Below are 12,875 nucleotides of genomic sequence, written 5' to 3' on the forward strand. Positions count from 1 at the left end.
AATTTTTTTTAATAATAAAGTCAAATAAGTTGGTAGCATCTTAATTAATTTTGTTTTAGTACATAGTATCTTTATTAATTGAGTTATACTTAGGATTTAACTTGCATCTTGAGTATGTATCAATGAGGCCATTATTTTTATTGTTTTTAATTGGAAAATAAGTAATTATAAATAATATTCCTCTTTCTTTGGTTGGTTGGTCCGGCTATAAAAGCTTATATTTTAAGTTAAAATTTAGGGGAGGAAACACTCATGTAAATTATGTATTGTTTTTAATCTTTAATTTAATAATGATATGAAATTATTTTTTATTAACGTATAATCTTTAATTTGATAATGATATGAAATTATTTTTTATTAACGTATCAAACTTCACGATGACTACTTATCTTAAGAATTAATAATTTCTATATATTTTCCGACACCAAATATTGTAGGATTAGGTGGTTGCTCCATAAAATTAGTATTGGTACATGCAAACTGGTTTAGATATTCCCACATATAAAATAAAAAACTTTTATTAACTATGAATACAAACTTTTTATCAATATAATTAAAACAAAGTTCAATTTAAATATAAGATAAATGTAGAGTTGTGGAATCCATTTCCCATCTCCATTCCCAAAATAAAATCATAGAAAAAGAAATCCAACCCCAATCGAATTGGGAATCATATTTCTAAAAAATTATAAAAATAAACATATTTACAAAAAATAATTAAATTAACCCATAAACCTTTTATTATTATTATTATTTTTGGGTAAGTTAAAATTCTTGTTAGTAATATTACATGCACATTAGTGATATTTTTTGTACTCGGTCGTTTGTTTTGCAATATAATAAAAACATCATTCTGACCGAAATTTAAAATTTTGTTTGAAAAAAATTGCCAACTAACATGCTCGACACCTTCTTGGACTTTGGGCTTTGGGCTTCTGTCCATTCATTTTGGGCCTTTTTTCTCTTCAATAATTCATTTTGGGCTTGGTATGCACTCCACTTCTCAACAGAGGAGAAACTTTTGATGCCCATTTTGCCATTCTTTTCATCCATTATTTACATTTATAGCGCCACTCGTCACAGTAGAAGAAGAAGAGAAGAACAGGAAGAAGAAGAGGAAGAGGAGGAAGAAGAGGAAGCCTTCAATCGGGAAAAATGGTGGCTTCTAATCTAAAATCGGAGACAATGGATCTGATGCAGAAGAGGAGCGCTATCGAGGCGCAGATGGATGCCATCATTTCGCGTCTTTGTCAGCCTGGCGGTCCTGGACTCTCTGGGAATCTCGTCGACTCTGAGGTGATTGCAATGGATTCTTTCCTCCTACTTATCTTTTCATCTCAAAGTTCTTCTTGGTTTTTGTTCGTTATAGTGATCTACTGGGACTGATGAAAGAAATTTATTGCAATTTCTCTATTTTTGCTGTTTTGCTGATTAGGCTACTTTTCTTCCAACTTTTTTCTTTTCTGGGCGGACAATTTTGCGCATGAGATGAGATTTTTAATTTCTTTGCTTAATTGTGCTTAGAAGGGTGTCTGAAAACTTTTTCATGCAAAAATTTATGGGATATTAAGCTTGGAAAAAAATTTTGGACTTCGTTTGCACCGCAAAAATACAGTCGAAATTTGTTTTGCTGTGAAGTGGATAATAGTTTTAGTAAACCTGAGTCCAGAAGAAGCTTGATCATTGCGGTTCCTTGATGAGAATTCGAATGGTTAGAACTTACTTTGTTCCTTTTTTTTTTTTTTTTTTTTTTTGCAGGGGTTTCCTCGTTCAGATATTGACATTCCAGTTATCCGGTCTGACCGTGGTCGGCTAACCGGTAGAGTGCTATTTTTTTTCTCTGGTCGAGAAACTACACTTTCTTTGAGATAAATGAAAAGATATACCAGGGCATATGAAAAAACAGCCTGACTAGAGCACACTCCTGGAAAAAGGGGCTCCCGTCCAAAATAATAACACTAAATGCTAATTTTTTTTTATGGACTAGTTTTAGTTATGATGTTTTACAGAGCCTTTTAATTTTAATATTTTGGAGCGAAACAATTTATTAAATAGGTACAAACTCCACAGTGACATTCTCTTTAATCATAGAGTGATTGGACATTACAATGCAATAATTTTTAAGTTATGTCATCGTCCTGAGTTGGAAACTTGGAAATGTGTTGTTCTCTGTTCTGCAGCTTAGGTGTACAATATAAGAGTTTGAATCAAAATGTGGAATTTGTTCTTCCTTCTGCTGTTTTCCATACTGATATTGATATATTGCTTCTGACATTCCGCTGTCTACTTCTTATTTGTTTTTGATGTTCTGTTTATTATATTAAAAAAGAAGAAGAAAAAGAAAAATCTTGGTTTCAATGATGGGATGCAAATCATAGATTGAGAGGTTCGCTATTTTTCAGGGGAGAAGGAATAGTCGTTTGTGGGCTCCCCTTCTAAAGGGTTCGTTCCTTTTTCTATTGCCTGATGGATCCCTCTATCCCCAATTCCCTTGTCTTCTCCTTACTGTGGAAGGTTAAAGTTCCAAAGAAGGTTAAATTTTTTGTGTGGTAGGTGCTTCATGGTAGACTTAATACTTTGGATTGGGTTATGAGGAAGTCGTTTTTGTTGATAGGCCGCAATGTTGTATCCTTTATAGGGTGGAGGATCTCGGTCATCTCCTTTGGAGATGGCATTTTGTGTACTTGGTCTGGAACGATTTTTTTTATGTGTTTGGCTTTAGCCTTGCTCGACCTAGAGATGGTAGTGCACGGGTGGAGGAGGAGTTGCTCTCATTTTTGCCTTTTTGTGATAAAGGTATTTTCTTTGGTTTGCTGGGGTTTGTGGATGGAGAGAAAGATAGAATTTCTAGTGGGGTCGAGAGATCTTGGGAGGAGGTTTGGTCTCTCGTTAGATTTCATGTTTCTCTTTAGGCCTTGGTAGTTAAGGACTTTTGTAATTATCCATTGGGTCTTATTTTGTTAGATTGGAGCCCCTTTTGGTTTAATTTGGTTCCTCTTCCTAGGGTTGCTAGGGTTGTCTTTTTGTATGTCCTTTTATTCTTTCATTTTTATCTCAATAAAAGTTCTGTACCTTTTCCAAAAAAAAAGGGTTTACTATTAATGTCTTCCTGATGCTAATTATGGACTTCTTATCTTCAAGCATTATTCAACTAAGATTTGTTTGATTTATCACATTTTTCACCTAAATTATTATACTTCGAAATGTGACTTGTTATTCTATTAATTGTAGAGCTGAGGAATGACCACACGGAGATCACAGAAAAGATTAATCAGAACATACAAGTTTTGCATTCTGCTAAGCCTGCTTCCAGTTTGTCACTTTCTAGGGATGCAGGTAATTATGAGGCAGATGTTATGCTTCTGAATGCACTTCTCTTTTATCCCCATATCCCTCAGTTGCAGCTGCACCACAATTTCTATTCCATAGCTAACTAATTCAGGTAGAGTTCAACACTTATACAGTTTGGATTCTGTTTCGTTTGAAAGAATTTAGAATCGATCTTCATGAGTAATCTGTTCTGCTGGCTTCCTTGTATAATCACACGTAAATGTTAAAAGTCCGTAGACTGGGTTAAATTTTTGGGAAGTTGTTAGTACTTAGTAGTAGCAGTGTAGCATCCCTTTTTCTTTTGTTGAGTTCAACAATATGTGGGGGTGTGACCTTTTGGTTGATGAGATATGCTTTAATCAGTTGAACTATAGTTTTGCCAGTGTAGCACTCATTGAACTCATTGCACCAATAATTTTGTATAAATCAAATGTGGGCTGTGAGTAGGGTGAGATATATAAAAGATTATATAAAGTTAGTTCTCATAAAATGTTAAGTTAAATTTATTTCAATCTACTTGAGAGAGTCCTTACGAATTTACGAAGGTTATTTATTTTTTGAGTTCAATAACATGTGAGGGTGAGAATTTGAACTTTTGATCTTTTTAGTCAAGGAAATATGTCCTAACTATCTGAGCTAGGTTCGGTATTTGTCAATGCAACAAAATAAAATACTATTGAATCAAGAGTGATATCTTGTCCATTACTCCTATGAAAGATGTTGATACAGAAAAGAGAGGTAAGTAGGGAGAGGAGACTAGAAAATAAAGAGAGAGAACCTAGATATTCAAGGGGAAAAGAGAGTTGGCTTAGATTAATGTGGTAACCTATGAAAATAGTCTAGTGACTATAATCTTATTTCTGGAGATTTGAAAAATGCTCCAATATATTTTAGGAAACATACATCATATGAAACTAAACAATGTAGTTATATATATATATATATATATAAAAGAAACTGATTTTTCATTAAGACAAATGAAAGAATATACAAGGGCATAGAAAAGAAAAAGGAAGCCTAGCCTACAAGAAGAGGCTTGAATCCATAAAAAGAACACCTGACGGATAAGCCTAGCCTCTAAAGATCTTTCTAACTCTCTCAAAACTCATTCACAAGAGAAGTGAAACTATATACTCTCTATATTGTTTCTCTCTATCCATATACCTCACAAAATGGCGAAAAAACACGCCTGCCAAATTTTACCCCTATCCCAGAAGGGGATACATCAAAACCTCTTTCACCATCGTTGCCGAAGTTTTTTAGCGAATGGTGTAGAGATTTTTAGTGACTAATTGGTGTCCCCTCTCAAACAGTTTTCTGACTTTTTCTTTTCCGATTCTACCCAATTGGAGTGTCTCTTTGTAGCCTTCTTGGCTTTGGGGGATTTTTATGTTTTTTCCCTTGTGTACATGGTTTGCCTTTTCAATAATTTTGTTTCTTATATATATAAATAAAGAAATAACGATAATGATAACCAAAAAAAATTATAGCCACCATACGCCTGCCAATGTCAATATCCCCAAGAAGCATGGACATAAGCATGAGATACGGACATCGTGGCACATTAATTTCTGAAAATTTAGGACATAGATACAGCAAGGACATGTATATTATAATATACATCTTTCTAAAATAATATTCATAATCCTATCCTAATAGCATTTGCATCAGAATTGCTCTCAGATCTTGCTTTTGGGAACTGTCCGAAGATTTAATTGCTGTTTGACTAATCATCTGGGGATAAATCCTGGTTCTACCTATTTGATTCATCTTTTAGGGAATACAGAGGGTTCAAACGACCAAAGGTCATCTGTCACAACTGCTCCAGCCTCGAATAGTTTTTTACAGAGCAACTCTTCGAGTAGCATGGATATAGATGCAAATTGCAGCATACCGTTTGCACTGGTAGATGAAATAGCCGATGCATCTCCAGCAGCAGATGATGGATTACAACTCGGCGATCAAGTTCTTAAATTTGGGAATGTAGAGGCCGGTGATGATCTGTTGCATAGGCTTGCCTCTGAAGCACAGACTAATCAAGGCCGTCCAATACCTGTTGTAGTTATGAGGCATGGTACTCCCCTAAATTTGATTCTCACCCCCAGATCATGGCAAGGCCGGGGTCTCCTCGGGTATGTTTTGTACTTGTCGTTTTTATGTTTGCTTAGACCTTGTTAGATAACCCTTTCGTTTTTAGTTTTTAAAATTTATGCTAGTTTCTTAATATTTATTTGGTATGAGAGAATATTTGACTTCCTAGCCAAATTTCAAAAACCAAATTTTTTAAGAACTACATTTTTTAGTTTTAAGAACTTGGCTCAGATTATGAAAACATTTTTAAAAAGAAGATAACAAAACAAGAAATAGATGGGTGGAAGTAGTGTGTAATAAGCTTAATTTTCTGGTTATCAAATGGCCCTCGGTTTTTAGTTTTTAAAAATCAAGTTTATAAACATTGCCTCGACCTTTACGTTCATTATTTTGATATTACTTATTAAAACTTTTTTTAAATCTAAGCCAAATTTTGAAAATCGTAAAAACCTGTTTTTGTCTGTAGAATTTGGCCAAGAATTCAAATTGGTATTTAAGAAAGGTGAAAAACACACCAAAGAAAATTGGGGAGAGACAAGCAAAATTTTAAAAACAAAATAGTTATCGAGTCTCGGTTTTGTTATCATTTACTAAAATCCAATAAGCAATGAGAACACCGCTGATTGATTCCCACTGTTGGGTGCTCACAGATGCCATTTTAGGATGTTGTAGCTGTGAATCTGTGGTGACAATCTAAAGCTGTCATGGTGGGGTGGCTGTTCATAAAGACAGTAAATTTTCTGCTCTTAACTCTCCTTCTGTTCTACACTATATCTACTGCTTATAATTCTAGGTAATATTTTTGATAAATTTCTCTCAACTTCATGTCTGTTTTTATAATTCCCCATCCTGTCCCTCTTTTTTAGTGTCATTTTTACATTGAGATTCTGTAAATTGAAAGCACAGGGTTGAGTTGCACTATATGCTATTTCTTTTTATATCAAAATATTAGTTTTCGAGTTCGGAATTAAGGTTGTATAAATCTGTTACGAAACCTCGAAGAGATTAATGTTTTCTCTGCTAACTCGTTTTAAAGATTCCGTGTCAAGTAAATAGTATGTCTTGTCTTCTTTTCGTTAGGTGAACTAATGGTTGGTTAGAACTCTTTTCATTTTATGGACTAAAATGTTGCTCTGGAAATCTTGATCCCCAAATAAAAACTAAACTCAATCTTCAACCCCCAGAACTATTTTCATTTTATTAAATAGTTCTTGTGGGCAGTGTTTTAATGGTCATCGGTGCTCTCAATTTTATGGAAATCTATATAATTAGAAATTTTAGAAGTATATTTAAATTAACAAATAACCATTCATCAGTTTAAAATAAGTTGAAATTTGTTTATTATTAACATTATATTTATATTGGTGATGTTTGTGTGATATTTGCTATATTTAGTTGATTTTTTAAATATAAAAGAAATGTTGATTTACCTTTATATTGATATCATCAATTTAATACCTTAGTCCTCGTAATCATTTTATTTTTGGTTATATATTTTTTGAGAATTAAGTTATAAATACCACTTCAACCCATGTTTCTTTATTCATTTTATTTTTGGTTATATATTTTTGAGAATAAAGTTATAATACCACTTCGACCTAGGTGTTTCTTTATTTTTGTTATTTGCGGCCAGATTTTGAAAACTAAAAGTATATATTTTAAAATTTTGACTTTTGTTTTTGAAATTTAGCTAAGAACTCATAAGAAATGTTACAATACTCCAAATCCACCTCAAACTATAGATTAACGAGACATCAAACTATAGATTAAGATTAATGAGACATCAAACTATAGATTAATAAGGGCGGATCCACGAACGGACAAGGGGGTACGGATTTTAAATTAAATACTATTTAGTATGAATTTTGGGAATGAAAACGTTAATTCTCCGTTGGCTCGCGTCCCCTGCCCCCACCCTCGCGTCCCTAGTTGAAGTTCTCATCAACATGTTTTCGTTCTCTCTCTCTCTCTTTTTCCTATACTCACATAAGTGTTATAATTTTTATCTCTATTAAATTTATGCGAGTTCATTCCTTTTAAGTTTAAACATCTAAAAAAACTTACTAATTTAATAAAAATCAAGTTTCTTGACTTACTAATTTAATAAAAATCAAGTTTCTTGAATTATGTTTAATTGATGCACAAAATTTAATGTTAAATAACTCAACTAAAATTTTTACACTTAAAACGACTTTTCTAATTCATTTGATACGTGAGATTATTTTAAATCTGTCGAATGGTAAATTTTATGACATATTTTAAAATTCAAGATGAAAATTACAACATTATCCAATTGTAAGACGGAAATCGATACACATCACCAAGTTCAGTATAAAATTGATATTTTTCCAATCTTTATATGCATTTGTGCCGTCTTGACATAGAATCCTGGATCCGTCATTGACTCCAAACTATAGATTCTTAGACCACGGATATCGAACTAGTACGCCGAAAACTGCATTAACTTTATATGTTTTAGTGCATTAAGCACGCACACCATTGTTGTTCCATGCTTGTACTTCATGCTTTAAGCAAGCACGAAGCATGCCCCAACTTGTTACATGCTTTAAGAACTTGCAATTTTTTGTTTTTTTGTTTTTATAAATTTTAAACTTATTTAAACAAAGAAGGTAAATTACATTTTTTGACATTAAATTTTTTATATTTAGCTCGCAAGTTTTCAATAGGTAAATTTTAATCCTTGAGATTTACGAAATATTATTTAGTCTTTGTGGAAATAAAAGAGGTTAAATCTTATTTCAGTCTTCAAAACTCTATAAATAATTATATCTTAGTGAGTGTCTTGTATTAGATATCTTATGTATAATTAAATTTATGATGACTTTAATAAGCTATATTTATTTATCTTTGTGGAACCATTGTATTTTTGTTATGAAAAAAATTTCTAAAGTATACATTTTGAAACTTTAGGAACCAAACCAAAAGTCTATTTTGCCCCAAACTTTAATAAGCTATATTTATTTATTTAAGTGGGGTGATGTGGCTTTTTATAAGCCTTTAATTAGGAAAAAATTAATATTTAATCTCAAATTTCAAAATTTTTGTCATAAACTTTCGATTTCATCTAATTAGACCTTGAACTTAGACAATTGTTGAAATTTTACCTCCAATTTAATTTTCACTAATTCACATGTTAATTTTAATTTACAGCATAATACAATCCTGAAAAAAAATGATCATTGTTCAATTTCTTTTTATACAACAAATTGGAGGTATGTGATTTGACCCGAACAGGTTACCGATGAGCTATACTCATATTGGTAAGTATTATTCAAAATTAAGTTGGACCAATACACAAAATTGATAATTAAATAATTCTACCAAAATCAACCATATTTGCAAATTTGTTAACCATACAAATAATTTGAAAATATGACAAAAATTTCCCTCCTATACCACCAATATACCATTTTTACATCGTAGATAATATATCACTAATATACACAGTAAAAAATACATAACTAATATATATAAATTTCCTTACAATTTCACCAATTTTACAAAATATTTTATCAACATAAATCTACTGTCTCAAACTCCTTATAATGTTTTTTTTTTTAATTTTATTTTGTCACGTTTGATTGGTGAAAAAAAACAAAATATTAATAAAATCATCAAAAACGAAGAGCAACCGACATTCTTATTTATTGGCATCTTCTAAAACAGTTTCTTGTGCGGCCGCAGCCACAGCCACAGCCACTCATCGTTCTCTTTTTATACCTTCGCCTTACCAATGAAATTTCTTGCTCTTTCAGTCTCAATGTCTTGATTACTTCTAATTTGTTGGCTTTCATCAGACATCGCATGTTAATTTCGCGATTTTCAGAAGCTTAGGCCTTCGCCAAAACCCCTTCCGTCCAGCTTTCAGTGAGGATCCTCAACAACCACAGCTGCCTTCATATTTCCCAGGTTTTTTTCTGTCTTGTTGTTGTATATTATGCTAATGGGGAACTGGGTTTGGTGATTAATATGATTTTTCTTTTTATTTTTCTTTTTTGGTTGAGGTGGTATGTTACACCTATGGAAGAGATGAGCAGGATTTTGATGTTTTTTTTTGTTGTTGTTGTTTTTGAGTGAAAATTGCAATGAAAGTAAGAAATGGAAGAAACTTATGGTTCTGGTGGTTAGTTTTACAATTGGTGTTTGGTCTATTACAATTGGATAGTGGTAAGGTTACCTTTTTCACTGTTATTGGGGTTAAAACTTTCTTCAACGTGTAAACTGTGGATGGTCTGGGGAGTTTTCCCCTGTTTTGATCTAGATGAACTAAGAGTGTGAGAATTTTTGGGTGGGATTGAAAACATGAGAAATATTGCCCTTGATATATTTGAAAAGTTTGGAATTCTTGGGAGAAATATTATCAAGTATTTGAGTTTTCTTTAGGATCACACTGCTTTCTAGAAGCGATTCGATTTGCACAGAATCGTGTATAGATTGCAATGAAATGATTGTTGAGAGTTGTCCTGTGAGTTGTAGTGGTAGCTATACTTTAATACAAATTTCTAGGCTCGCTCAATCTTGTCTTTCGATCGCCCATAGAGCGAACCGTTCATTTCCTTGAACGAGCATAGGCAGCAGATAGCCATTTCATGTGATCATGGTGTTGAAGTTACATAGTTGAAACCTCAAAATGATGGATTGGACATCTGAGTTCTAATACTTCAACAGTCCAATTTAGATGTGCTGTTGATGAGAAGTTTTCTTTAGCACCTAGCTTTTTCTTCTGGAAGGCTTTGAACTTCCAACTTAAAATTTTCTCCCACTTGTCCATTTCACCTCATGAAGCTGCATTTTCCTGAAAGTTTGTGCGCTTAGCAGTTCGATCCTGCATTGAATCACACTCTTCTCTATAGATTGTTAAGAATTATAGTTGTTTAAACAATGAATACAATATTCAATTCACTATAATTCATCCGCTTAAGTTTTTAGATTTATTGGTAGTTTAACATATTAGCAAAGTAGGAGATCCTTAGATTTTGCGTTAATTTCTAAATCCACAAGTGAAATACTGAAGTATAAATGAGAGATCAAATTTATCATAATCCATCCGCCTAAGTGTAGAGATTTAGTGGTTAGTTGTCTAGTTACATTTCTAGTAGAATGGTTCCCACGTCCCTCCCGATACTACTTCATTACAGAATTCATACTAACTTAAAGTCGCCCTGATTCGTGAAACAGTGTGTTTATATTGAAAGACCCTTTCTTTTGCATCTTAAATCAGCACAATCCTTTCTTGAAGACATAAAGTACTCTAAAAAAATTACTAGCTTTTTCTTTGGTTTCTCATATGTTCTCACTTGAATTATATGCAACTTATAGGAGATTGATGTTCCTTGCAAGAAAGAGTTAGTTCTCCTCAAGTTGTCAATGTTTAATTGATTACTTTTAGTTTCTTCATCAAGTCTTTGTCAAGACTTTGTACAAGACAAACTTGTCAAATATATAATAATTATCATGATAATCATGATCATAATAATAATATTACTTTTCTGTAAGGAAGAAAAAAAAAAGAACAAGAATCTTCTGTATCTTTGACTCAATTGTATTTTTAGGCTTTGGTTGAATGTATCATGTAGTGTGTGATAGGGTGGGTTTTGTCTCTTCATAGATGCTTCTGCTGCAACAATTTTCGAAGTTTACAAGCTATACGTTTTGTATCCAGGTCATTTCTCTTTGTTATTCAAACCGACTATATTACTCGATAACACATGTCGTATGATGATTCGTATATATCGATGGATGTAGCGGATCACACAATGGAAGAGCCTTCAACTTCGTTATGGAACCGAATCTCAGCCATCAGGCAAACAGCTTCAGAAGCATTCAAAAGAAAACCAATATCGCATTGGATTATTCTCGCTCTAAGCAGCATAGGAATGCTCGTGGCGTTCCCTGCTTCATCTATACTATCTCGTGTTTATTACGACAACGGTGGGAAGAGCAAGTGGATCATTTCTTGGGTGTCCGTCGTCGGCTGGCCTATTCCAGCTTTACTATTGTTTCCTTTGTATTTCTTATCTGAAATCCATCCTACCCCTCTGAATTGGAAGCTCATCATTTCTTATATTGTGCTGGGCTTATTAAGCGCGGTTGACAACCTCATGTATGCATATGCTTATGCATATCTCCCTGCTTCTACCGCTTCACTTTTGGCATCGTCGTCCCTCGTGTTCTCTGTACTATTCGGTTATCTTCTTGCCAAGAATCGAGTGAATGCTTCGATATTGAATGCTGTCTTCATCATCACCGCTGCAGTTGTGATGATTGGTTTGGACTCAAGTTCTGATAGGTATGGAGGCATAACTGATCAGCAATACATATTGGGTTTCGTATGGGATATACTAGGATCTGCTCTCCATGGACTCATTTTCGCCCTCTCCGAGCTAGTTTTCATAAAGCTACTTGATAGAAAGTCTTTCCATGTTGTGTTGGAACAGCAAGTAATGGTTTCTTTTTTCGCCTTCTTGTTTACCACTCTTGGAGTTCTTCTAAGTAAGGATTTTCAGAAGATGAAATCAGAGGCTGCAAGTTTCATCGGGGGCGAGTCGTCTTATCTGCTCGTGCTTATTTGGAGCACAATATCTTTCCAGTTGGGAGTGTTGGGTGGAACTGCAGTTCTGTTTTTATCTTCAACCATTCTAGCCGGAGTTCTAAACGCGGTTCGGGTGCCTATTACAAGCATTGGTGCTGTCATATTCTTGAAAGATCCCATGAGTGGCTTCAAGATCCTCTCTTTAGTTATCACTTTCTGGGGATTCAGCTCCTACATTTATGGCAGTTCCTCGTTAAGTAAGCAATCTTGATCTTAAACCGCTCTTCCATTTTCGACTCTCGAGTTTTTTAAAGCTAACCAAAGATCTTATACAGTTCCTCTTTGCTCATTAGTCATTTTACTGTAAGATCTTTTTAATACATAAGCTTACTTTGGTGTGCAAAATTGTGTAGAAATTAGAATATTCTTATGGGGTTGTCTCTACCTCACAAGTTTTACATTTGATGTACTGTCTGTTTCTGTGAGAAATTTTTGGAAACTTGGAGGGGAGTGCTGTAAAAATTTGAAGGATTGTTTAGTTAGAACAAGCATTCACTGAAAACATTGAATGTGGTTTAAACTCCATGATGGCCATCTACCTTAGGAATTAGTAATTTCTGTGTCTCCTGATACTAAATGTTGTAGGGTCAAGCGGTTGTCCTGTGAGATTAGTCGAGGTGCACGTAAGCTGGTCCGGACACTCACAGATAAAAAAAACATTGAATGTGGTTGGGGATTGGCTCAATGATTGGGGCAAGGGTTTTTTTTTTTTTTTTAATCTATGGACGAGTTTCTAATACCAAATGTTGTAAGGTTTGACAACATTTCTATGAGAACAGTGGTGGAGCGTGTAAGCCTTTTTTTAGTACAACAACGTAAGGGGGTGAGGATGGTCTGGGAT

The 12,875-nt window shown here is 33.6% G+C and overlaps 2 protein-coding genes across 4 annotated transcripts; both read left to right on the forward strand.

The window, feature by feature from the left end:
- The first annotated feature begins 1,069 nt into the window (after window positions 1-1,069).
- LOC111024707 (26S proteasome regulatory subunit) lies at window positions 1,070-6,388 on the forward strand. Its single transcript, XM_088128240.1, has 5 exons — window positions 1,070-1,296; window positions 1,759-1,819; window positions 3,232-3,336; window positions 5,108-5,462; window positions 6,072-6,388. Exons 1-5 carry the CDS (start codon window positions 1,156-1,158, stop codon window positions 6,091-6,093), a joined length of 684 nt encoding a protein of 227 aa, XP_087984366.1. The 5' UTR covers window positions 1,070-1,155; the 3' UTR covers window positions 6,094-6,388.
- A 2,713-nt stretch (window positions 6,389-9,101) lies between these two features.
- On the forward strand, window positions 9,102-12,559 carry PUP5 (purine permease 5). Of its 3 annotated transcripts, none has more exons than XM_088126852.1 (2): window positions 9,102-9,351; window positions 11,051-12,559. In XM_088126852.1, the coding sequence occupies exon 2, from the start codon at window positions 11,151-11,153 to the stop codon at window positions 12,243-12,245; it is 1,095 nt and encodes a 364-aa protein (XP_087982978.1). In that variant the 5' UTR covers window positions 9,102-9,351; window positions 11,051-11,150; the 3' UTR covers window positions 12,246-12,559. The 3 variants fall into 3 exon arrangements, with proteins under 3 accessions (XP_087982978.1, XP_022158188.2, XP_022158187.2); XM_022302496.2 differs by having other exon boundaries at window positions 11,188-12,559; XM_022302495.2 differs by having other exon boundaries at window positions 9,103-9,351; window positions 11,105-12,559.
- Window positions 12,560-12,875: the final 316 nt, after the last annotated feature.

The sequence above is a fragment of the Momordica charantia genome (assembly GCF_013281855.1).
Source record: "Momordica charantia cultivar OHB3-1 chromosome 8 unlocalized genomic scaffold, Mcharantia_2.0 BLBB01000008.1, whole genome shotgun sequence".
Classification (NCBI taxonomy): Eukaryota; Viridiplantae; Streptophyta; class Magnoliopsida; order Cucurbitales; family Cucurbitaceae; genus Momordica; species Momordica charantia.

Coding starts and splice junctions, on each gene's coding strand:
- LOC111024707 (XM_088128240.1), top strand. CDS start 1,156: ATGGTGGCTTCTAATCTAAAATCGGAGACAATGGATCTGATGCAGAAG. Junction 1,297..1,758: donor GGAATCTCGTCGACTCTGAG/GTGATTGCAATG, acceptor TTTTTTTTGCAG/GGGTTTCCTCGTTCAGATAT. Junction 5,463..6,071: donor CAAGGCCGGGGTCTCCTCGG/GTATGTTTTGTA, acceptor GGGTGCTCACAG/ATGCCATTTTAGGATGTTGT.
- PUP5 (XM_088126852.1), top strand. CDS start 11,151: ATGTCGTATGATGATTCGTATATATCGATGGATGTAGCGGATCACACA.